Here is a 26638-nt window from a genome sequence, read left to right as displayed (position 1 = left end):
GCTTTATTCCTGTAATTGGGTCACATGCCACTGAAACTCCTAAATGGATTAAGCGGGCAGTAAAAAAATGAATGTATGAATGAAAGATGGACTTTTCAAATTTGACTATTTAAAGATGTTTTTATATAGTTTGAACATCTAAATGTTCTCTGTATTGTTGCCTTTCATTCAAAAACAAAAAGATGTTTCTCTTTTCTTTGTGTTGAAAGCACTTCATTTTATGTGCCGTTAAGGAAACTGATGTACTGTTGTATGAAAATCATATTGCTTTGCTTTTATAAACATTATTTTCAAAGAAATACTTTCATTTCATTTGTGTAAGCATTTATATCTTAATTGCTCCTGTTTATTATATATACTGCACTGCATTTTGCCATTAGCTTAATCTTTTTTCAATCATACAAAAGCCTTGTAAGGAATCCTTTTTAAAAACTTGCAGATTATAAAATTCATTGTATATAAATGTTTCTATAGCTGATCACTAATAGGCTTTATTACTAAGTGAGTTTATTCTTTGCTTCTTTTTGTAGAATCATGCATGTTGTTACCTGGAACTTTAATGCAATGTTATTTTAATCAACTTTCTGTGTCAAAAAATCAAAACGCATTCATCATCTTTCACAACATTTATTTTAAGCCCAATGCCCCACCTTTATGGTAGAGGATAAAATCCTGCCTGTAACCCAGATGATCTAAGAGGACAGTTTGGCTCGCTACACTAGAGACACCTAGAGGAGCATAGGTGTATTGCCCAAAGCAATGAGTTAGTCCACACTGCACAAATGCAGATTATGAGTGGATTTGCATTTGTGGTAACATGTGTATAACCTCTGCACAGTATCCATGGTGGGGAAAAGGTGATGAGTAAGCACTCATCTCTAGTACTTAAATGAAGACTTTTATTGCTATATTGTTTAACACCTATCTCACACAAAAGAATGAGCTTCATTCATTTTAAATATTGTGATATTGATTGCTAAATCATGAAATGTGCAAACAGAAGGACTGAAAATCTGCACTTACACACATTAAGTTTGAGACTGACTGCAGTTACATGTGAATTCTATGGGAAGTCACCTAATCTGAAGAGTCTAGGTTGTATCATTTGTTTATGCAAAGTAAACTGCAGTAATCAAGCAGTCACTGGGATGATAAAAGGCCTAGCTGTATTCATCTTTAAGTAGACACAATTAAAAGTTCTTGCCACTCTTTATAGGTATGTAATAGTGTCCACCTTCCCTATAAAGTAGGGGTCATATGATAACCCTGATGTGTTGTCTGACTGACATTCCTAACCTAACCACCTATAAGACAATAAGGAGCAACAAAAATTTCAACCCTGACATCTTCCAAAGTGAACTGAGGGCATGAGAGTAGTCAGCCCTAAAACATCTTCCACTGGACGAAGCCGTAAAATATTTTACCTCTAAATCCTTAGCCATTTTAGATTGACATGCACCAATATGTACTATTAAAACTAAGATTGAACCAGCCCCATGGATCTCAAAAGTAACCAAATAAAAAATCCTACTCAGAAATAAAGTCTGGGTCAAATGGCATACTACAAAAAACCCTGCAAATCATGTAAAATTTAGACAGTTAAGAAATTATACAAAAAAGCCATTCTGTTAGATAAAAGAAACTTTTACTATCAACTCCAGCAAACCCATCAAAACAAACCTCAAAAGTTTTGGGCAGGCATCAGTAAACTTTTACACCCTGGTCATTCTGTCACACCAATACCATCAGGCACTAACCATGATAATCCCAAACAAATTGCCAATACCTTTAATAGTTTCTTTACAGAGACCACCCAGTATCTTGCCAACCAACTATCTCCTGACAGCTCAAGCCTGACTACTGCTATATCCAGCTCACTCTCCTCATTTCACTTTCAACCTGTTCCTACATCCCTTGTCTGTACCCTTATTCAGAAACTCAAACCAACCACTCCTTCAGCTGATCTACTACCAGCAGAATATTTACAAAAAGCTGCAAAAGCCATAGCCTATCCCATATTCATCCTGATTAATAGAACTATAACTGAAGGAACCATCCCATCTATCTGGAAAATTTCACATATTATCTCCCTACATAAAGGTAGTAACTCCAATGAGTTATCAAACTACCGACCCATATCAACAATATCACCCCTGGCAAAAATTATGAAAAAATGTGTACATAAACAACTGCTAAACTACCTTACCCAAAACAACCTACTAGCCAACTGTCAACATGGTTTAAGGCCATTTCACAGCATTACCTCTGGCCTCTTATCCTTCCTGATTGGATTAACAAAAATCGTAGTAATAACATTCTTTCCTCAGCCCTGTTTATTGATCTCTTTCTAAAGCCTTCAATATGGTTAACCATCAGCTACTCATAAACAGTTAAAACCCTCTCACTAGACTCACTGGCCATACAATGGTTCCAATCCTACTTAAACAATAGACAACAGGCTGTAATATGGGATAATAACTTATCCTCCCACCTTCCCATTGCCCTTGGTGTCCCTCAAAGCTCTATATTAGGTCTTCTCCTATTTTCTATTTTTATTAATGACCTACATTCAGTAATTACACAAGCTACCTGTATCCAATATGCAGACGATTCCACTTTACTATGCTCAGCCACTTCTCCATCTGATCTACAGACTCAAACCCAAAAGATGATCAATACAGTTGAAAAATGGCTTCTACACCATTGCCTCATCTTGAACCCCCAAAAAACAAAACTCTTACTATTCATTCCAACTCGTAGGGCCTCCCCACTTAACTTTACTGTTATATCAAACAATGGTACTATTATATCTCCTGATCCCACTACCAAACTACTAGGGGTCTTAATTGCTAACAACCTTAAATTCAACACTCATATTAACAGTACTATAAAAACACTCAACAAAAAACTCGGCTCCCTTTATAGGATAAAACTTTTCCCGACTCCATTAGCTAGGATTACTATCACCCACACCCTTTTAATCTCTACTGTCCTCTATGCCTCCCCTATATTTACTAACTTGTGTAAAATTAACCTTAACAAGCTAGCAATCTCCTATAAAAATATTGCCAGATTTGCCACTGGCTTTGCTTTCAGAATCCATCACTGTCATAATCTAGAAAAACTAGGTTGGCTAGAGTTACCAAACCAACTACTATATAACCAAATAGTTGCACACAAGCTCCTGTATCAACCTACTAATACCCCAATACTTACTAACCTTATCACCCCCTACAATAATCTTAAGACCCTACACTCTTCAAACAAACTACTTGTACAACTAAGCAAAACCAACAATACGGCTGGTGACTCCTTGTTCTCTAACACTGCTGGCAAAACCTAGAACTCACTCCCTAATGACCTGACCTTGTTTTCCTCAATATCACCTTTTAAAAACAAACTGAAACTATACCTCAAAACAAATTGGTTATGCCCTAGTGCTAACCATGACTAACTTCCTCACTTATCAGTGGGTACATAGTACTCTTTCTGTACCAAGTAGGTGGTTCTCTGTTAACCTTTAAAGAGAGCGTGTTTTCATATATTAACCTCATGTCATTCCTAGCATCTTCATGTATTTTAAATCATCATATATTAACCTCATGTCATTTCTTAAATCTTCCTGTATTATTCCCTAAATCATTACTTGTATAAAGAATCTTAAATGAGCACTATAAAGAAATGTAAAGAATTGTTAAGAGATGTACCTGTATTTTTTAAATCAGTCATGTAAAATAACTATTTGTGTTCATTGCATCTTTTCTCCACAGGCCTCTGCTGAAAATGGACATATATCCAGTCAGATCAGCCCAGTCAACGAATGTAAAATAAATAAATAAATAAATTGTCCACACAAGTCCCCAGGTCTCTTTATCACCATATTTTTTTTGATGAGAAGTACTGTTTACAACATATAAGGTCAGGACAATGTTATTGCTGAATGCTACTATACTGCATTTATTTATTTATTTGCATTTTGCATGATATCATTTTTAATACATCAGGTATGTACATATTCTTGACATTTTTGCAGCAGTTTAGTATTAGAGGATGAGCAGAAAAAAGTGGCAGGCTTGCAGTAATATGCAAGTTTGTTAACCGCACTTCAGCAATATTGGCTTGGATGTCTGGAAAATAACGGCCAAACAGGATAGTGTCCAGTATCAATCCCTTTGGTACAACACCAGTTACAATGTTACATTCAGAGAGGGCACCATTAGCTTTCACAAAATGTGCTGTGTCAGAAAAATAGGCTAAATAACAAAACTGCTATCAATGTGGTATTGCACATCAGAAACCTTTTTTAAATATCATCCATGTATTACACCTTTTCATTTCCCCAAGAATCTGGACACTGCAAGTTACTGAGGTCAGATGAATCTGATTTAGGATAGGCAGAGTCTGGCTATATCTAAGTTTATGGATATAATTTCATCTATGTATCTGACCACGTGTACATTGGATCCTGGCCCTCGGGGTTATTAACAACTTATCCGACTTGCGGCGTCCAAATATTCTCTGAATTTCTCATGCTTCTCTACGCAGTATTAGTTCACCAACACTGATAAGAATCAAGTGTTGATTATAAAGGTCCTCAAGATAAAATCTTTGGATGTTGGCATTTTGGGGAATTACTATCCTATCTTGAACTTTTGACTTACTATTAAGGTAATTGAGAAAATGGTCTTTGCATAGCTGTATTCTCAAGTCACATTTCATGGAGCACTATGTTCTGGTCAGTCAGAGTTAGATCTAAGCATAGGGCAAATACAACCTCTATTTCAGTGGTTAATGATCTCCTGATGGCAACACATTACTGGCAGTACTCCATCTTAGTCATGCTTGGTCGGTATTCTTTCTCAGGCATGCCCGATCTCTCAGTTGCTTTTAAAACTAAAGACTATTGGATCCTGATCAAGTGTTTGAAACTATACTGTGCACCATCAGACACTGTCCTTAACTTGGGTTGACCGTTACCTTTCTCAACAATGTCATTGAGCAGTCTCTGGTTTGAATACTTCAGGTTCTTATGCTCTTACCTTGAAGAGGTACTTTTACCAGACTTATAGTGATAATGTTAAGCTATACTCCTTTTCCCTGAATAATGTGTTGGAATTCTTACCTTCAGAAGACTGCTTGGATTCTCTCCTTGGTCTTATGGCTCATACTTGTCTCAAGCTTGACCCAGCTAATACCAAAGTCATGCTAATAAATACCACCATCCATCAGGCCAGTGTTGCATGGCCTTCCCCTTTAATTACTCATTTTGGGGGACCAGTTGGAAACTGTGTACTTTGTGCATAATCTGGGCACTCTATTTAATGGCAGACTCACACTGGAGAACCAGGTGTCAGTCATCAAGGTGTCTTATTTCCATTTGGAAACTACTGCACCTGCACAGATCATGTGTTACATTCCACCTTTAGATACTGTAACAGTATATCATAATTTAGCAGTCCACTCCACCTTGATTTATTGTTGGTGAGCTACCTATCTTGCAGTGGGTAGAGAACTTGGCAGCCAAGCTGGTATAATGTACACATGTTTTGAATATGCCATATTACTCCTCTGCTGCAGGATTTGTGTTGGCTGCTGATTACAACTTATGTATATTCAAGACATTGACATTAACCTTTTAAGACTGGCATATCCTGGGTTCTGCTGACCTTAAAGATTTGGTGAAACAATATGTCCAAGTTGGTTACACAGGTGATATTATGTAGGGCTGTTTTGCAGTTTCAGTGTGCTAGCTGGAATTTTATTAGTTTTGCTTGTTTCTGCCCTCTAGAACCAGTTAGTTCCCTGATTAGAACATGAATGTAGACGTTTTCCTTTCCTTCTTTCTTACCATTTATTTGTGAGGGTTTATTGCACGTTTGATAGAGGAAGTTGTATTAACTTTGAAACAATGATTTTTTTTCTAAATTAAAATGTTTAAATCTTAACTTTTGTAATTATTTATTTGTTTATTTGCTTATTTACTTATTCACAAGCATGTTTTCAGGCTTGCTTTTAGCATTCAGATATCTTCCTTTTAATGTGAAATACTTAGTCATTTAGCAAATGAATTAATTAATGGATGAATTACTGAATAAATAAATAAATACAAGTGTAATACAGTCATACACGTGTCTATGAAAAAATCTATAAGATAAATATAAGTACGGCTACACCATCGTCCATTTTATTACTTTAAAATAATATTATCAGCCTTCCTCAGTATATGCATCTTCATTCAGTGGCACACCCATGATATCCTCATTAGGCATCATTAGCACTCATACATTATATGCAGTAGATGTGCATTTATAAACATCAAACCCCATGGAAATTAACATATTAATAAGAAAAACAATCTGTTTAAATCATAGTATTTTCCATATGCATTTTACTGTCTGATACATAGCAAATTATGAAAGTAAACTGCTCCATCCACTTTTCTCATTCATTTTAAGCCTTTGAGAATAAACTTTTTAGCCTACCAATAATGTTATACTGTGCGTGAAAATATCAACACTCACAGTAAATACTTCATCTTTCCTTCATTTAATTGTCTTCGGTTTTCATATCTTAGAACCATATCTACCCTTCCCTGCCCGTGTTTATTTTGGCATAATTCAACATACTTCAAGCAGAAAACACATCCATTTTGATTTTAGCTTATATAGGCATTCAGTTAGAATCTCAGTGCTGTATCTACATTATGTTATTCGTTAGACATTACCCAACACAGACAAAAGTATGGCTGTACTGTTATCCTATGATAAAAATAAGGCAGCAACTCATAAGATCTTCCTCAATCATACTCTAAACCTTTCTCATGTCATTAAAATATAAGAGACTACTAAAAACTGTATAACAATACCAAAACCAATACCACCAAAGCTCACAGAAGGTCTGACTCCATATGTACATTGAGAAAACAAAGTGAAAAAAGAACATAGCAGTCTTTGCATTTTACCATCCATCCAAGATAGGCTTAACAGCATGCCACCCAGCTCAGTATAAAAAGAAAATACAAATACTAAAAAAATGTTGTAAGGTGGTAAAAATTTTAGAAATTACCAAAGTACTATCTTACATGTGCTGCAATATCCTCCCTGCCACCCACCTTTTAAAGATACATCAGCTGATCACTCATAAAACTGTGCCTATGGTCTTCTCATTGCCAGTTATTCCTTACCATGAGAGAATAATTTTACTTTTGGGATCTGGAAAACTTACATTCAGTCATTCTTACAATACACTACCCCATGTCTCCTCTACTCCCCATGTTTCCCCTTATGTGTCCTTGAAAGATCCCTTGGATTCAATCATCAAATATTTACCAGCCTAGTAGTTCTATGACAATATATCGCTATAAATTACATAAGATCTTAAACCTTAAATAAACTTTGATCACAACTACTAGATGCCAACAAGCCCAACCTAATCATAATCTTCACCCATTAACTTGGGACAAGTAGTCTTTAACAAATGTTTCAATTAATGTCTGTAATTACTTCTCTGTACTTTATGTAGATAAACTGCTTCTACATAACTGATTTATTTTACATACTAATAGCAACCTTTGCATATCCTTACACTCAGCTGAGATCATGACAAGACTCACCACTGTAACCGATAGTCATTACCCTGTCCTCAGTTTACAGCTATCATAGTGGACAAAACAGTCCATCTCTCTATACGTTACAGTAGTTTGTTTTCATTAGTAAGCATTTGCTGTTCCAAAACACCATGTCTGTGTGTACCTAACTATCCCAACTAGGTATCCCCAGTACAGCATGCACCTGGGACCAGAAGTCCTTCTACAAGTACTATAGTCATTTATAGACATGGTCTGCAACCACATTGCTGAAATGTATGTGGAATCCCCATCAAAGGTTATGTTCAAGACCTTTTACACTATAATAAATTATTAGTCATCCTTCATTTCGACTTTCATTCAACAGAGTAACGTCTAATCATGCCGAATTAAACTTTGATTGTTAATAATCCAGGATCTTTTACTCTATATAATCATGAAGAGAGGGAACATAAACCTTACAGGGTTGGGCATATCATTTCAAATGTTAAATTCTTAGTCTGACATTCATATGTAGAATCTATTAATCAGGTAAGATGTTCTGAACAGAAGAGTCATTTTCAAACATGATTCTGACTTGGAAAAGGTATAACAGCATTGGTTAAGCTTACTCAGCAGGAAATATAACCCAACAGATTTAGTGGCGGGACCTCAGTGCAATTCTTACTAGAATCTGTTTGTATAATCTGACTCAGACCGAGTTCTTTATTAAGCATTTAGGTATTAAGCAGTAAGATCCATCACAGGATGGCAGGAGTACTTAATATTCACACTAAAATGATCAATAAAATAATCTGAGTAAAATCATGTCAATTTTTTTATTACTAAGTTTTTGATCCAGTTTGTTCAGATCTCATCTATAGGTCCCTGTGACTACACCATGGCCTGGTACCAGATCCAGCCCATGGGTACTGCTGTTGCATGAACATTAGAAATAGTTGCTCAGAGTTAACATGGGCTCATTTATCTCACACTATATTTCATATTTTTTCTGTGAACCACACGAGCAGTCACAGAACAGATGCTATATTCTGAGGCATAAGATGCAAACCCACATGCAGACATAATTGGAAATATAAAGCTGAGATCTTCTCTTCTGTGACACACATGCAGAAGCAATCATGAGTGCAAAGCTTAGTGCTTCTCTCACTGACACAAGCTCAGCCATACATTCATATCAATTAGACTTATTTCTATCCAATCAACTTTCAGATTCCCCACCCCAAAAATAGTAGTTTTGCAGATAAAAATCTGTACACAAATTAATTTTATTAAGCTTAGCTAGAAAACTTGGAGATACTAAAATGCAATATTAAAAGGATGTGCAGAGTTTTCTATAGTAAACATACAAGAAAAGAGATTAAAAAAAATATTGGAAATGTGCAGACTGTAGCCTGATGTAGTAAGTTAGCAAATATATTTATGAACTCTTAAAAAAATGGGTCAGACAAAGGCACAATAGTTACTTACCTGTGTGGTGTGCTGCTACATATAATGTTACATATGAATGAATACTATGATCAGTGCACAAGTACTTTTAGCTTAACAGGGGGAGTTGCATAAGATAATGCATATAATAATATAGAGGATTATGATTATTTTTCACATCATAACCAACTTAATATATGTTTTAGATATGGATGGCCACAAATTTACTTTGAGGGCAGAGTGAGAGAAAGAACATGTAGTTATAATTGAAGGTATTCAGTAATAATTAATTGTACTAAACAGAGTTTCAGCTCTTTCCATTCACCTACTAGTTATAGAGAAAAAGCTAATAGAAAGGAAAATGTATCAGTCTAAGAGTTAAAAGCTGTTAAAGACACCTCTCTGACACACTTTTGTGAATTTGTATCATGCGCTGATGTTTAGTTAAGTAGTTAAAGCTATTAAAGTACTTCAATCACTGTTATTTTTTGGTGGCTTCCATGTGTTATGTAATCATGACAGATTTGAATGGTCCATTACAATAGTCATTATACACCTTTGAAAGCAGTTCTTATCAGCCATCACCACATAGCAGTGTAGAACTAGTTTATCCTTGATGATAAAAGATGAATCTATGTACTACACAGAGGATTTTGACTGGGTTGCAGATTGTAACCACTTTATTATGTATTTAAGACATGAATGTCAAGAAATTCACCTCGTGAGTGAAGCATTCATATCAAGAACTAATAATAGAGGATTACAGTTGGATCATAATTCTTTGTAGAGCACAGATATTTATTTCTCCCTGTACTACAAGTTACAGCAAAAATGTTAAAACGATGTGAAGTGTTTTGCTGGCATTCATAGCCAGTAAAGTACTTAGCAAGCATTGTCAGACAGCAATGAATATCATGGCTGCGTTTTTTAAGAAAGTTATGAATAGGCTGGAGACACAGCAGGCAGAAACAAAGCTGTTTTTTTAGTTCTGCTACTGTGGTTTCCTAACTGGCACTGTCAGTTTTGTGAGACCTGACCTTAACTGCTCTTAGGAGGGCACTTAAAAATTATTAACATCAGGTCTCATGCCACTCTAGCACTTAAATGAGTTGTCTTTACCTGGATATTGGAGCATATTCATTGCTCTTCAGGCACGATAATCAAATAATAATACAGTGAACAATCTTCTTCAGTGGTAGTCGCTAGTCAGGTTTGCAAGGAATCAACATTAGTTTAAATGATCAGTGTCTAAAGGCTTCCTACAAGTCATTGTGGGAAATTTGATTGGACTCTGTTCACAACAAAATTTCCTTGGTACTGTTGCCAATTTTTCCATGAAAATTTTCTGATTCTTTCCTTGGTGCTGTGCTCTCACTATATCTGTGATCAAGACCATTTTCAATTGTTTTGGGGATTATCACCATTCCCAAGTACTGCATATGCTGGAGGGTAATATGTATGGATGTAAACGTGTGATTAAATGGGGAAAACAGTGCACCTGGACATGTAGGCAGGGGAAACTGATTTGCAGTTTTCAAAAAAATGAAATAAAAAATGAAATTCTATATACATGAAAAGAAATTCAGAAATTATACCTGTGATTTTTAAATGCAATTTCTGGTCATTAAGGTGAATTCATTAGATCTTTCATCTGATTAATACATCTTGAAAATTTAAACAGATTCTAGGCTCAGAACACAATAATATAAGCTTGCAATATTATAAATACTACATATAAGCAGAAAAATATCTTGCAGCGAACTGTTTCTCTAGCCTACATTACCATTACCAAATTTTGTGAAAATGCTGTGATTTTTCAATTCTCAGACAGGCAAAAAAAAGGATTTACTGATACTTTTCCCAGATAAAACAAAATGAATATCAGTGTTCCTGCATATAAGTAACAGCTTTCTCAATTTGATATAATCCAGCATTTGGTAGATGGCATTTCTTCTGTTTTAGTCTATCATAGCAGAGGCATATCTATAACATTCTCTGCCATGATGATAATGCTTTTATCTTAAAAGTTCCTCAAAAGCACTACTTGCTAATAAGAGTCAGGGGTTGTTGCTGGTTCACAATTTTTACGGGTGAGCACTATGCTTCTTTGAAGCAGTCTTTAAGCCTACATGTATGTGATGCTACAAAGATAGCATTATGCTTTTAAGTACACATCTTAACTGTCTGGTATTTTCCAGAAAATAAACATTTTTGACTAAAATAACAGGATGCAAGGAAATACAGAGAGAGAGAGACTTTTAAATTATGATTTTGCAGCTTTATAGTATTTATTTTTTGCATGCACGCTTGCAGTCATGCAGATAAGGGGGAGGTTATACACAACCAACAGGGCAGCTGCAGTGTTGCAGCAGTTAGCATTGGTTGCTTCAAAGAAAAGAAAAGAAGTTCTCTGGTTTGGTTCTGGCTGGGGTGCCTTCTGTGTGGAGTCTGCATGTCCTCCCTGTGGTCAGGTGGGTTTCCTCCTGATGCCCCAGCTTCCTTCCACATTCCAAAAAACATGAATTAGGTTAATTGGACACTCTAAACTGGCCTTAGGTGTGAGTGTGTGTGTGTGTGAGTGAGTGGTATGGATGAACTACCATGGCAGGACTAGCCACTTGGTGGTGTAAACCTTGTCTTGAGATGATTGTCACTGTTGAAGTGCACCCCAAACCCATGTGCAAAATGGAAAACTGGGTTGAGAATGGATGTATGGATATGCAATCAATGACAAAAGAGTGATGAGAGCTGTGAGGGACTTGTAGAAAGAAAGTAAACTGTTTAGACAACTGGGAAGTAGAACAGACGTGAGTTTATGGACTTATCCTGTCTCATTACTATCGTTTGATATTTTTATGTATGTGCAAAGCTACCAATCTTGTGGTTCAGCAAGTTGAACTGCAGGGCTGTGAGGAGTTACATATGTCAGGCTTGCCAAGAAGATCATTGTTGATCATCCCATTTTATTCAGTTCTTGGTACATTATTAAAACTGCATGCTTTTGCAGCCAGAGGTAGCCATCAGTTTTGTTTGCTATGAAGCTGCTCAGAGGTCACTTTTTTGCTGGGAAGTTTCTGTGCTTAATTGTTTTTAACAAGGAAGGTTGGAACAAGGGATATAATGATTTATTCCCATCTTTGGGTTTGTGGTATGTGCTAAAAGACCCATCATGGAATATATTTTCTTAATATGGGGACTTCCCTACCTTCTATATACAGATTTATTCCAGCTCCATAGGTACATCTACATTGCTCGCCTTCTTTTCTTACTGGGATGTGCTCTTCAGAGTGAAATCTATGTAGATGGTGAGTGTATTTGCTTTGTTATCATTCTTACAAACAAAATATTTAGTGAAACACAAGTGGATCTCCGGAGATAAAAGTGTGTTGCAATGGTGATGTGCAAAACAGGGTTCATCTTTGAACTACATGAGGGGAATCCATTGGCTCACATGTACATTAGTTTTACAAATAAGTTCTCTTGTACAATTTCTTAACTTTCTTACCTTGTGCATAAGGATGTGATTCTTAGATTTATTTTATTAACTGAATTTATTTACTAACCATGTGAACCCTCTGTGCACACCTATCTCTTTTCAGATGCAATTCAGCATCACTGTCTAGGTAAGTGATTTGATCAAAGTCATAAAATAGGTAACCAGTGACAGACAGAATCAAAATAATGACTACAGAATGACAATTGTAGCAGCTCTTAGCCATAGTTTTCTGTACTAAACTGGCACTCTAAAATGTTATAGGAATGATGCATAGTAAGGTGTGTACTAGGGTGGGATCTAGTCATGCCTGTCAAGGTTTTTGTCCTAAGATGTAGTCGGACAGAACAAATGCTCATGTCATATGGGAATAAGGCTGGTATTCATAGTACTTGTTTTCAGACTTTTGTAGCTGCAATCTGAGCAGCACTACATCTATAAATACACACATTTCAAGCACAGGCATAAATGCCCTTCTAGCTTGCCAATATAACAAAACACTTGTTTCCATAATAAGTGTCCAGGCTGTTCTTAAAAATATCTACATTAGTGCTTACTTTAATGTAGTTTGGTAGTCTGTACATCAATGGAGGTTATTCATTCTGACAACAGAAATTTGCAGGTGTTTTTATAAGCATGTCTACTTATGGCAAAAGTGTAAAGAACTTGCACATAAGCATTAAAACCGAGATCAATTACATGCATAAGGTGCCATATGCATTGACATATTACTGCAACTTATAGATAGAAACTTAAATGGGCCTCATTTGCATACAAACCATGTATAAAATCTGAAGTTACATGACTAAGATGAATAGTGTCATATTACCTTAGGATTACTCAGTGAGCAAATTGCTTAGGAAATCGTCGACTTTGTAAACTAAGAAAAAGAACAGAATGATTGGAAATTATTATGACACACTTCAAAATGAGGTATGAGTATTCAGTTCAGTTCAATAAATGTTTGATTTATTCATATGATGGGCATAATGCAATGGCTTTGGTGAATACACTGTCATTTGTAAATGGGAAATCATCACAGCTGCAGTGGAAATGAATAGTGATCATTTACACTGGTGTGCCTTTTAGTGATTGTGCATATATGGTAGAAATACAGTGATTTAAATCGGAAGTACTTAAGTGGCAAGGATGTTTTGTTGGTTCAACATGTCTTTATTGTAAGATTCATGATTGTCACTAATATATGAGAATTAACAGTATTATGATTACAAGAATATGGTAGGGGCTAATGAAAGAACCAATGTGTTAACACACTGTTTTCCTTAGTATTGTGAATGAATTCATGATAGTGCATACTACTTCAGCACAGCTTTACTTGAGTAGAATCAGCATGCATATAAAGTTATGGAGTTTATGCCACATAACTTTTTTTTCCCTGAGGGTGGTAGGCATCCTTTCATTGTTGTGTTGTTTGACCCATGATTACTTCAAAAGTTTTTGTCTATGACTGACATTTTATCTGCAGAAATGATACAGAAGAAAGGATCAAGGACGAGAAAGGACAACTTAAATCATTTTCAGAGTCAGCAACTTAATCAGCTAAGCTAACAGCAAGTTTGTGGATTGCAAAGTAGATAAAATAAGAGCTACTCTACTTTTTACAATGAATCTGCAGACAGCACTGAAATTACACTATGAATCACAAGTGCAGAATGCTTCATTAGCATATGCTGGATCACATCATTTATCATTTAAATATCATTATGAATACATTTGCTTATGGTTACTTGCAGCTAGCATGTGTTAATGTAAGTGACCTGTATGAATTGTGGCTTAGCTACGCTCATTCATGGACAGCGTGGATGGCCGTAATGCTCGACTATGAATACTACCCTAAATTCGAGCATAGCACACCTCCCTGCCATACATTATTCCTATTATATATTTATTTTTTTAGTTTTCATGCTTTCTCATAATTTCATTGCAATCTCATTCTTTTTTCTTGGAATTTTTTTTGCTATGACCTTTAAAGAGAATACTACTGATTTCTTGCTGGGCAGGCTATGGCAATTAATAGTAAAGAATTTTATGACATTTTTGAACAAATACTATCCTGTCAAAACTGATGTATCAGATAGATGCACACACTTAAAATGTATGTTAGTAGTTTTGGAGCAGAGCTCTAGATGTGTAGTGATATGACTTACACATAGATTGAATTATATACATAAAGCAACACTCTTCCTTGTACTACATGGGTATACAAAGGACAGAATACACGTGAGCAGTGAGTGGCATATGGTCAGTGAAAGGTTTACAGGATCTGAAATTATAAATAAGCAGAAATCTCCAGTAAAGCCCTCACTAGCTAATATCTGTTCTTACTACACAATGTGCAGAAAGACAAGAAAAAAGAAATAAAAAGTTGCCAAACACCCATCTAAAGAATTATTTAGTGTGTTATACAAGTATAGTTGCTGTTGTTTTAGTGTACATGGTTTCTCTACCTAAGTGATGTTCTCACTGTAAACAAGATATGGAACAATCAATAAAAAATGTAAACAAAAAATCACTGTTCTTCCCTTGCTTGCATCACCTTTTTAGCAATGTACTGCAACAAATAGTACTCATTCTCCTGGTTTCCCTCATTATACAGCTATCATCAGTCTTAAACATCTAATGCGGTGTACGTCTCTACTAAACGAAGGCTCCTCTGGCTGTGATATTACTTACAGTACTGTGAGGATGCCTTTCCCATAGTGCTTCCTTTGTAAACAATCATAAGAACCTGAAAGAAATACATGTTTAAAATGTCCTTGAATGCAAGCATTCCTGGATTAATATCTGGTGTTCATGACCCAGTGCAGTGCAACTCATAACAAATTAATGAAGTAAGTATATGCATTCTCCTGCAACTTCATTCTTTCCTGTAGTTTTCTGTTAGAAGTCAAAATAAACATAAATAAAAGTATGCAGAGTTAGCAGAACTTGTTAACAGTTTTGTAAAAAATGTTACACTTCTGGAGAGACTGAGCTGAGAGAGATTTTCATATGTTTATATGAGATAATGACAATAGAAGCAGTGTACTATATATAGTCTTTTCATTGTGAGTGCTGTGAGGAAAGAAGATGTCACAAAATAAAAATAAGTAAAGTGTGATGCTGGAATAGTGACTGGAGTGCTGAAGAAGAAGGAGGAACTGTTGCAGTCTGCATTGTGATATTGCTGGTTTGTGTTGTTTTTTTTTTTTTCATTTTCATTTTATTAAACTTGGATTTCTGAATAGTGGTATCACACAGTCCTACAGAAAGGAAGAGGAGTTATGTTATTAACTATGCCAATGCAATGATAACCAGCTGCCAAGATTTTTGGCCCTATGTTCTTATTTTTCAGGAGCTACTGTCCAGGTTTTTCCTATCCACAGGTTGAGAGGTATACCACTGGTCCCACCTGTTCTCTGCATGAACCTGTTCTGGTTCTTGAACCACCTCCTTGTTTGTGGTATTGCATAGACACCATTATGTCATGTATGCAGAATACTGAACCACTAAATCTATCACTTCATGCATGTACATACTCCAGCTGTGTAAATATCAGCACAGTTGTACATAAACCCTGGAACGCAAGTGTTACATTATAATACTAAGATAAGATATTTGACTGTATAATGGCAGAGTCAGATGATGGTTACAGCTCAGTTTCATATTGTATCCACTTGTCTTTTTCTTTCTTTTTCTTACTGTTTAATATATTATTTATTGAAAGAGCATTTCGCCACTGGTTTCTGGTGTAAAAGTCAGACTAACCTAATTTTCACATACCTGAAACCCAACAGCTCAAACAACAGGATGATAATACTAAAACCTCAGCAGCATCCCCTATTAGATGGTGATATTCATCCTAACTCTGGCCCACATACAGGAATTCTCAGTAACCCACATAACCTAATTTCACATGAAACTGCTACCCCAAAAAGACCTTCTAACTCCCTCCTAATAGCTCACCTTAACAAGCGTAGCATTATCAACAACATTACCCACCTTCATACACTCTTAGAAGTGCACAAATTCAATATTCTCTGTATTACAGAAACATGGCTAAAGCCCTCAACTTAGGACCAGGAAATTACCCCTCCTGGATATAACATCCTGAGATGTGACCACAAAACCAAAAAGGGTGGAGGAGTAGCCATTTTGTATAAATCAGAACTCCAAGTTTCACCCTTCAGTGCCTTCCTACCCACAGATACTCATGCTGAAACCCTTACTGCCAAATTCCAAATCAACAACGCTAAATCTATTTATCTAATTTGCTCCTATCTTCCCCCTGGAAACAACATCAAAACTCTTGAAAACATACTTAGTTGCCTCTCTACCCACCTACCTCAGGAAACCATTGTGCTAGGTGATTTTAATATAGACTGGGCTAAGTGTAGCTCCCCAAATCCTATCTATCACATAAATCTCTACTGTTTCTCATAAATAATAACCACCCCTACTAGAATCCATAAACCAAGCAGTAAGGAATCCACCCTTGACTTGATCTTTATTAACAGTTATCCTGAAACTTACAAACCAGTAATCCTTCCAGATGATATCAGTGACCATGCCCTAACCTATATAATTAAACAAAAAATTCATAGCCCTAATTGTAATACTTTCAAAACCTCCCAATCAAAAAAACACTTTCACCAGAGAACTTCCAAAATGAACTGAAAGCATGTGACTGGACACCACTGCATCATCTTCAACTAGATGAAGCAGTAACCTACTTTAATACTAGATTCCTTCAAATCCTAGATTACCATGCCCCCTGCCACATCTCCCAAACTAGGACCAAAATAGCCCCATGGCTCACAAAACAAACTAGGCAAAAGATCCTCCTAAGAAATAAAATTTGGGCCAAATTGAGAGCCTCTAAAAACCCATCAGATCACCTTCACTTTAAACAGTTGAGAAATGCCACCAAAAAAGACATTCTGCTAGACAAAAAAAAAACGTTTACCTTCTCCTCCAACAAACCCACCAATAAAATTCACAAAAGGTATGGTCAGGTGTTAACAAACGACTTCAGCCTGGACGCTCAAAAACACCCACCCCATCAGGTATCACCCATAATAACTCTAAGCAAATTGCTGATGCCTTTAATAACTACTTTACTGAAGTCATTCAAACTCTAGCTAATACATTACCACCTATTACCACTTCCCCACTGAATATCACCAACAGTCCAGTTCCTATCTTTTGTATACAACCTGTACCTACATCCCTCATTTGCAACCTCCTTCAAAAACTCAAACCTTGCATCCCTTCTGCTGACTGCTTACCAGCGGAATACCTGCAAATTGCAGCTAAAGCCATTGCCTATCCCATGTCCATCCTTATAAATAGATCTATTACTGAAAGCACAATCCCCTCTATATGGAAAGTCTCCCACATAATTCCTCTACATAAAGGTGGGACATCTACTGAGCTCTACAACTTTTGACCAATCACCTTACTCTCCCCAATAGCTAAAATAATGGAAAAATGTATCCACCAACAACCACTTGACCACCTTCTACATAATAACTTACTTGCTAACTGCCAACGTGTTTTTTGACCATTCCATTGCACAACAACCACCCTGCTATCCTTTGCTGACTGTATAAGCAAAAATTGTAACAATAACTCTCTTTCCTCTGCACTATTTATCAACCTCTCAAAAGCCTTTGACATGGTCAACCATAATCTGCTTATAAATGTACTAAAAGCACAGCCACTTAACCCACAAGCATTACTCTGGTTTACATCTTACTTAGAAAACAGACAGCAAGCTGTGCTTTGGGATAATAATCTTTCTACATCCCTGCCTGTGAACACTGGAGTACCTCAAGGTTTTATTTTAGGCCCTCTTCTCTTTTCAGTATTTATTAATGATCTAAATGCCAAAATTCCTCTAGCCACCTACATTCAATATGCAGATGACTCAACTCTAATACGTTCAGCCAAGTCCACAACCTCACTCCAGACCCTCACCCAGACAGTATTTAACATTGTTGAAACTTGGTTCATAGAACACTGCCTCCTCCTGAGCCTCAAAAAAACAAAACTATTGCTCTTTACCCCTACTCAAAAGTCACCACAAATTCACTTCTCAGTAACCTCTAATAATGGAACTAGCATTTCCCCTGACACTACAACCCGTCTCCTGGGAATTACAATAGACAACAACCTTAGCTATGATGACCATATAAATACTACCATAAAGACTGTCAACAGAAAACTAGGCTCCCTTTATAGAATCAAACCCTTCCTTACCCCAATAGCCAGAACTACTATTGCCCAGACCCACCTGATCTCTGCCCTATTCTATGCTTCTGCCATATATACCAATCTTTCTAAGAACAACCTTAACAAATTATCAACCAGCTATAATAACATAGCCATATTTGCCACTGGCTCTCCTTTTAGAGCTCACCACTGTCACAACCTCAAACAACTGGGATGGTTAAAACTCCAGAACCAACTACTTTGTCAACAACTTGCTATTACACAAAAGATCCTCTACCACCCTAATAATGCCCCAGTCCTCACTAATCTGATTACTTCCTATAAAAATCTTACAACATTACGCTCAGCTAATAAGCCTCTAGTTTCCACTATAAAATCTAACAGCAAACCTGGGGACTCACTTTTCACCAACACAGTGGGAAAAACCTGGAACTAGCTTCCAAGTGAACTCTACACTCTTGCTTCCTCACTGCTTTCTAAAAAAACACCTGAAAGAATATCTTAAAATTCATTGGCTTTGTCCCTGCTCTAACCCGGACTGATACCTCATTGCCCCCTGTTGCACTCTGTATACTTCTCTACTCTACTGTTCTATGTTCCCTACCTTATTAACAACTAAGGTAACCTAATGAGATTTTCTTTCCAAGTATTAAAAAAAAACCCTCTATATTTGATTTTCTCTCCTATGTTGCTTTTTCTCTGATTTTTAATCTTAGCTTAAACCTACTATAAGACTCTGGGCAAATTTATCCCATGTACAATCTAAGCAATGTATAGCATTCTCATGTTACTATTGTATATATTCTATGTTTTGTTACTGCCTATGCTTGGAGCGTTTCTCCCCAGGCCTCTACTGGAAATGGACATATATCCAGTTAGACTAGCCCGGTCAACAAATGTAAAATAAATAAATAAATAAAAATATGTTGTCAGAATAAAGCTGGTGCAGTAGAAGGAGAGGGAATCAGAGAAACAGTAAGGCAAATGCAATCAGACAGACAGCAGGACATGATTATATGGAGTCAGGATATTTCACTTGCCCTTAACAGAACTATAATTTATGGTGGGCAGCAAATAATCTAGTCAATAGGGAAATACAAATAATAAATAATATTTAAATGAAGATAAATATAGACCTACTGACTTCATGTTCTTGACTACAGCAGGGCAACAGAATTTTTTATCCACTGAAAAACAATTTTCTTTACTTCTGTATAAATATGCAGAAAAGAACAATTTAAGCACGCCATCAGAAAACAAAAAAAAAATACATTTTATACACATATTTTTATATATATATATATATATATATATATATATATATGTATATATATATATATATATATATATATATATATATACTTGCATAAACATGGAGAACCTTAACATTGTAGGACAGATTTTTCACATTTAAGTACTACAGGCCGTAAGCTTGCATACTGACCTGAAAAAGTGAGTGGAGTGGCCAGATGTAAAACAGCAATATCATTACTGTTATCTTCACAATCAGGATCCAGAAAGGGGCGGTAACCTGAATGGTAAATAATGCTCTTCACAGGTACTTGCAGTCCCGTTCGCGAGTTCTGGTAGATTGTTCCTGCAAAGATTGTCCACCTATTCACAAGACGGTTCCTCCTAGAATGAATTTGCACTTCCATCAGAATGATTTTTCTCTATGGCAATTGCAACACAGTAAAAATATGCATATGATAATTCATTACTTTGATTTTAATTTTTTTTTGTTTATTTACTATTTGCTTATAACAAAGACATTTTAAATTAATGAAGTAAACATTAACAGTTACAGTGACAGTAAATTATACAGACAAGTGATAGTACTACATGGAGTCTAAAACCTCCCTCTTTCTCTCTCTCTTTCTATATATATATATATATATATATATATATATATATACATACACACACATATATATATATATATATATATATATATATATATATATATATATATATATATATATATAAAATATAATATATATACATACATACTTGCACATACGTCTATCTCTCTATCAACCAATATAACTTGTAAAGGAGGGTGATGTCCCCTTTCCCCCAATTCTGTGTCTTTATTTCATCATATTCATTGTACCTGAGGCCATTATTACTCTCAGTGTTGGGAAGTTAATGAAGCTACTCTCTTGACAGTGTACAAACCAGACAGATAACCAAAAGCCATGGCATGTAAATATGCAGCTAAAGAATAATAAATAACCAAGGAAAAAGGCTGACATAGTGTGAAGGTTGCTGAAAACTCCACAGCTCCAAATAAATGCTTAACAGCTCCAATGAAAACTTAAATGACCACAACTTGTATTCAACCAGTTGTATTTATTCCAAAAACGCATACAAAAAAGTACATTTAAGCGCTTTCATCCCTGGAACGGGACTTCATCAGTACCCAACAAAAACAGTTTAACACTAGCTTAAATATATTATTAAATAGATCATGTGACTTTGGCAGTCAATTACAAAAATCTGTGTGGAAAAAAAAAACTCTCTAATTTAATAGACTTGTCAGAGTATGAACTAAATTCTTGCCTAGGCTTGTAAGGGCCTCAGTGCCAACAGCCTAGTAACTACATATAACCTATGATTTTGCGAATATAAACCTTTCTAAAAGGTGAAGCAAAAGAAATGTATTAAAAAATCGTCCTTAATAAACAAATTCTATGCAAAAAAATATTAAATGTGTGAAAAAGTCAATAGAAAATAACATAAAAAACAAAAATGCATTCTTTGGATAAAATGTATATACATTGAATGAAATCATATCAATTCTCTTAAATCTAAAAAAAACTTGTTACAAACCGAAAGTATTAAAAAATATTTAAAAAACATATAACTTGATCAATCTAAGTGCTAGAACAGGTAAAACAGACATATGATAATTAATATCTGGGTGAACTAAGGGATTTAACTTGAGTTGCCAAAAATACTGTCTAGTTTCAACATGAGTTTCTCAGCACCCCCCCCCCAATTCATTCTGGGGGACAAATTCCAGAATACCAAACTTAAATTTGTCAAAATTAAAATAAAATTTGTCAAAGCCAGTACAAATAACGGGATGCTTTTATAGGGAATTGCTGATGTTATGCTTCGCTACATCATACCAGTGTTGATAAATTCTCTTGTGGAATTTCTGTCTTGCCAATATAAAAACAAGGACAAGTAGAACATAAGGCAATATATATCACCCCTTTAGTGTGACAATTACCATTTTCCAGTTTGAGTTCACCATGGCAAAAGTTGTCCAAAGTAATACATTTCTATTGTAACACATAGGGGATTGACTCCACACAGCTCCACACTTAAGGGTGCCTCCAAGCAATGTGTCTGATTTAATAGGAAAAAGTACTTTCATATAAACCTTTAACATTTTTCCTGATATTAAACACAATTTTAGTTTATTCACCAACAGTGCTATAAACCTTGCCCACCTTAAGGATGTATCAATTAATTCAATGTATATATAATTTATCCAAAGAATACAGTTTTGCCTTTTAAGTAAATTTCTGTGTCCTTATTCACATATTTAATATTCTTTCTATTTTGCATTACTGTAAACCATATTTGATGGAGAATTGGTGTAAATGTTTCCTATATATCACAGGCAAAGAAGATGTATGAGTGAAATATTAATTTTATCCTCAAAGATGAAATGTAAACCATGTTAGAAATGAAAACTATAAAGTATGATGTGAGCTAAATTAAAATCTATTACATGTAAGTCATTTATGCTTTACAAGTAAGAAAGGATTAGGAAACTATAGATACTTGTATGATTGAATTAAGGAACAGAGCACAGGTCTGTGATAATGGTAAATTGAGTGACGCAGTGACCAAAATGTCACAACCACTGGAATTAGAAACAAGCTAATGAGGTGAAGACAGTTGAGGGACTCGTCAAAAAGAGCATTACATAAGCAAAGGATGACTGTGCAGCAAGAGAAAATTAAGTATGTAATTAAAAGGATATACTGAGAAAAAAAGTGGTTTACTAGAATAAAACTGTGTCTGATAATGCTGTGACAATGAAGTATAGAGCATAGTAGCAAAATACATATAAAACCAATGAAAAAAGAAGCCGTGAGGTATCCAACATGGAGGCAGAAAACAACCATGCAGTTAAAATAAAGACTTGAATATGAGGTATGGTTGCAGAAATGATGAAAGAAAATGCAAAGCATTACTTAAACATATAGGCTATACATTGCAGTAATTGTTAGTTTACATAAGGTGACATCAGCACTGGGGTCTTTTCAAGGTGAAGCCCTAGGTATATTACAGGTAATTCAAGACTGGTTAATGATTTGGATAATTGATAGAGCTGGCATGGAGGATGGGTGTGCCTACCTGTGGAGAGGGATCGTGCTGATATAGATAGACTGCTAGCACATCCTGATGGAGTCTGAGATTGCAGCATTCCGTGTACTGTGCGGTAGCCATGGAATTGTGGCTGATTTGTGGCCTAGACTAATCATGTCATCATAGGTCATGCCTAATTTTCATCAATTCTCTAACTGAGGTATCAGCCTGTTGAGGTAGGACCCAAGGAAAAAGTCCGGCCATTCAAGACAGTGAATTTGACACTGACCACTGCTAGCTGTTCTGTGTCTTTCCATTCCCTCATCCTGCCTCATTGTGTCTGCCACAGATGGAGAGACTTACTGGCAAAAGAACCAAGATCACTAGATAGGAGTAGCACAAAGTAATGAACATTCATCTAAGCCATGCTCAGGGGGCCAAAAATTGTTTATAAGAAATGGAATAAATCTGTTTTTCAAGAACTGAATGTCAATGAACTGAATGATGAAAGAAAAGGGAAAATGTTGGTAGATCAAGTATGTAAAGCATAAACAGAGTTCAATAAATTTAGTACTGAGAATACCTGTTGGACTGAACTGTTTACATTTAAATGCAAATGAATTAACTTCAAACTTGTCACTGAAAGAAAATGTAATATTTCATCAGAATCTACATTTAAAATGTTGATGTTGATATATGTGTTGAAATCAGCATGAAATTTATTGGGCATACTGTGAAGCCTGTTGGTCAGCTTTGCTTACATGTGAGTACAAGCATAAGAAATACAAAGTCTTACTTCAAACTATGTCTCTGGAAAATATAATGAATTAAATGAATATACTAAGTTGGTTCACTTGTGAGAAGCTTTATGCAAAGAAAATTCAGAGTACAACTTTACAAAGTAATCATAACCTTTATTATACTTGTCATCTGAAAATACTTTCCTGTGCTGTTTCAGGAAGTACTTACAAATGCTAGCTGGAGGACAGAAAGCAGTGCACCACTGAAAGGTAAACAAGCATTCAGTAAGAAAGAAATGTAAAAGCCATTGGGAAGTTATAGAATCAGACTCAGATGGCAATACTTTATAGGAATATCCATACTTTTTATTATACAAGGCAATTTTTTCAGAAGGAAACTTTGCCAAGACATTTCCTGTTGCAGTTCCAGAAGTTCATGCCAAAAACAGACTGCCAGTAACCTAGAGAACAGAACAAGAATGAAAACAAACGGAAAACCTTGGTGTGGTGGAACCATCTATAAGTGTAAAAGCGTGGTTGTGGTTATCCATCTATAGGTGTAAAAGCATGATTGTGGTTAAGTAGGAAACAAGGCAAGTTTAGAATCCATATAGCCCTAACATCCAATTACATTGATTGAGAGGGAGAACTGTTAATTGTTGACAGCTGAAGAGTTGTTTCAGATATGACAATTGAAAGATAACTTTATTTTTTATCATATCTTACAGAAAAATATCGACTCTACTGGGAAGTTGCAGAATTATCAGATTAACATTTGGTATTTTATGAATCCACAAGTATTTTAGAGAACTGTTTCACAAATCATAAGTGGTATGGATGATGAGATCAGTGTAATATATGATCTGCTAAGTATAAACATGATACAAGATTAAGCAAGCTGTTAGATAAACACAAAGTTCTGAAGGTGAATAATGGTAACTATAAGAATGCAGGACTAGTCTTATACACAGGCCATATTGTGACATTGTAAGGGTGAAAAATGAGGTTTGGGAACAAACCAATTTGTCAAGGGACATCTTCTGGTGAGGGTCAGGTAGGATTAGTAATGGGAGTCAAGATGGTAGTGGAAGAGTTAGTGTGGTGGGGATGGAAGGGTTAAATTGGGAAGTAGTAGAAGGGTTGGGAGGAAATGAGGTAAGTGCAAGGTGGGGCTTAACTAGTTTTGTATGAGTGTACCTGGATAAGGGATCAGATTTTAGCACGAACTTGCTACAGCAGGCTTATGACAGAGATGACCTGTAGGTACTTCAGATGGCAGGTAAGCCTTGGTTTAAAAATAGGTGGTGTGAAGGACAGATTCATGGCATTTTTTTGTTTGTGTTTCTTTCTTGTTGGTATCTTAATGCTTAGTGATTTTGGACAGGTTTTCTGGGGTTAGGGATTTCTACTCCAGGTCGGCCACTTGTGGTTGCAGTTATGTAATTGATGTTAGCTTAATTACTGTGAGTGGTAGGACCCAGTGCTTAGGTTATGGCCTCAGCTGACTGAAGGTAATTTAGTTGGTGCCTTTGGAGTATGTTGCAGCAGTTTTGGGCTTGCAGGCATGTTTCCATGGCCTTTGGTTGCTTGCAGGTACTTCTATGAATCTTTGCTAGCTGGTGGTGCAGTTGCTTGTGTTAATGGGTTGTGATTGCATGTTTTTCTTTTTTCAAGATTGGGTAGGCAGAATGGTAGCCTTGAGCATTGGTCTGGTAGTTTGGAAGAATTACGTTGGTGGTGGCCCTATAGGCTGGTGGCTTACTTGCCTCAGTAGTGTTGTTCAATATGGCATGGCTCACAGGTTTTGAGGTACTCGCTACTAACAGTCAGTTGCTGCACATGCACAGTGTGGTGCTGGCTGCCATGGGGCTGGGGAAGGGTTGAGAAGCATGGGTGAGCAGTTCATGCATGTAAAAAAGATTGCAGAAGAAGGTTCTGTATACCATAAAGAAAGAAACATGAAATAATGTGGTTACTAAGTAACTTAGAAGTGGGATGTTCCAGTATTTTCACATATGAGAAAATATTTATTAATGAATAGCAGTGTAAACAACATAGTGTTTAACCAGATTTTGCCTTTATACTACTAACATTAAAAGTTAGATATGAATTAAATCAGATTTCAAATATCACCTTCTTTCTTGTTCTTTTGCTCCCTCTTTTTCAATATTTCTCTTTTTCTCTGTCCATATCCTTGGTTTACAATTTAAGCCATTGAAACAATTCTCTATGAGCTGGATGCTATATATCATAACTATATTTATGCTGTTTTTCCATAATTCATTCATACGTCTGGAAAGCAAATTATATGAATCTAAAATTTAGAATGTAGCTGCTATAGTCAGTTTAACTTGTTTTTCACAAATCTAGTTAGTAAACTAATGGCTATAAAAGTAGGAATAATTCAGTAGTTGAATTGCAACCACTGTTCCTAATCTCATATATGTGTAACTTTTTAGGATAACTAAAAACATAGTGATGTTCTTCGTGTTTCACTGTTGTAGTCATCACTTGTGGGTTATCCCTGCTGGCTACCCCTCAGTTGGCCCATATACCAGAGTAAAGCTTTTCTCCTGCGCTGGCTGCTGTCACCTGTGGACTGACGTCAGGTCATCATTGGTATAAATAAGAGCAGTTGGCACTATTACATCAGTCATTCTTGCTGTGGAGCCCAAAGCAAAAGCAGTTTGCATGTGTGCTAGTCGATTGTTGCCAGAGTGGAAGTTGCCTCTGAAAACGACTAAAGCTAAGTACCCCATTGGGGACCTTTATCTTGCACTTATTAATGTCCAAAAAAGTCAATAATTGTCTCCGCTATGGAAAAAAAAT

General features: G+C 35.9%; 1 protein-coding gene across 1 annotated transcript in view; it reads right to left on the bottom strand.

Annotated features, from left to right (window-relative positions):
* HPN (hepsin) overlaps positions 1 to 26638 on the bottom strand; it is a 925289-nt gene that overhangs the window by 190623 nt on the left and 708028 nt on the right. The window contains exon 9 of the mRNA XM_044080457.1: positions 20185 to 20375. Within this exon, the coding sequence (XP_043936392.1) occupies positions 20185 to 20375 (191 nt within the window). The remainder of the gene's footprint in view (positions 1 to 20184; positions 20376 to 26638) is intronic.

This window comes from Protopterus annectens, chromosome 8.part0 (assembly GCF_019279795.1).
Source record: "Protopterus annectens isolate FY-2018-M chromosome 8.part0, PAN1.0, whole genome shotgun sequence".
Classification (NCBI taxonomy): domain Eukaryota; kingdom Metazoa; phylum Chordata; order Ceratodontiformes; family Protopteridae; genus Protopterus; species Protopterus annectens.
Note: the sequence above shows the minus strand (reverse complement) of the source record. Positions and strands in the feature narration are given on the sequence as shown.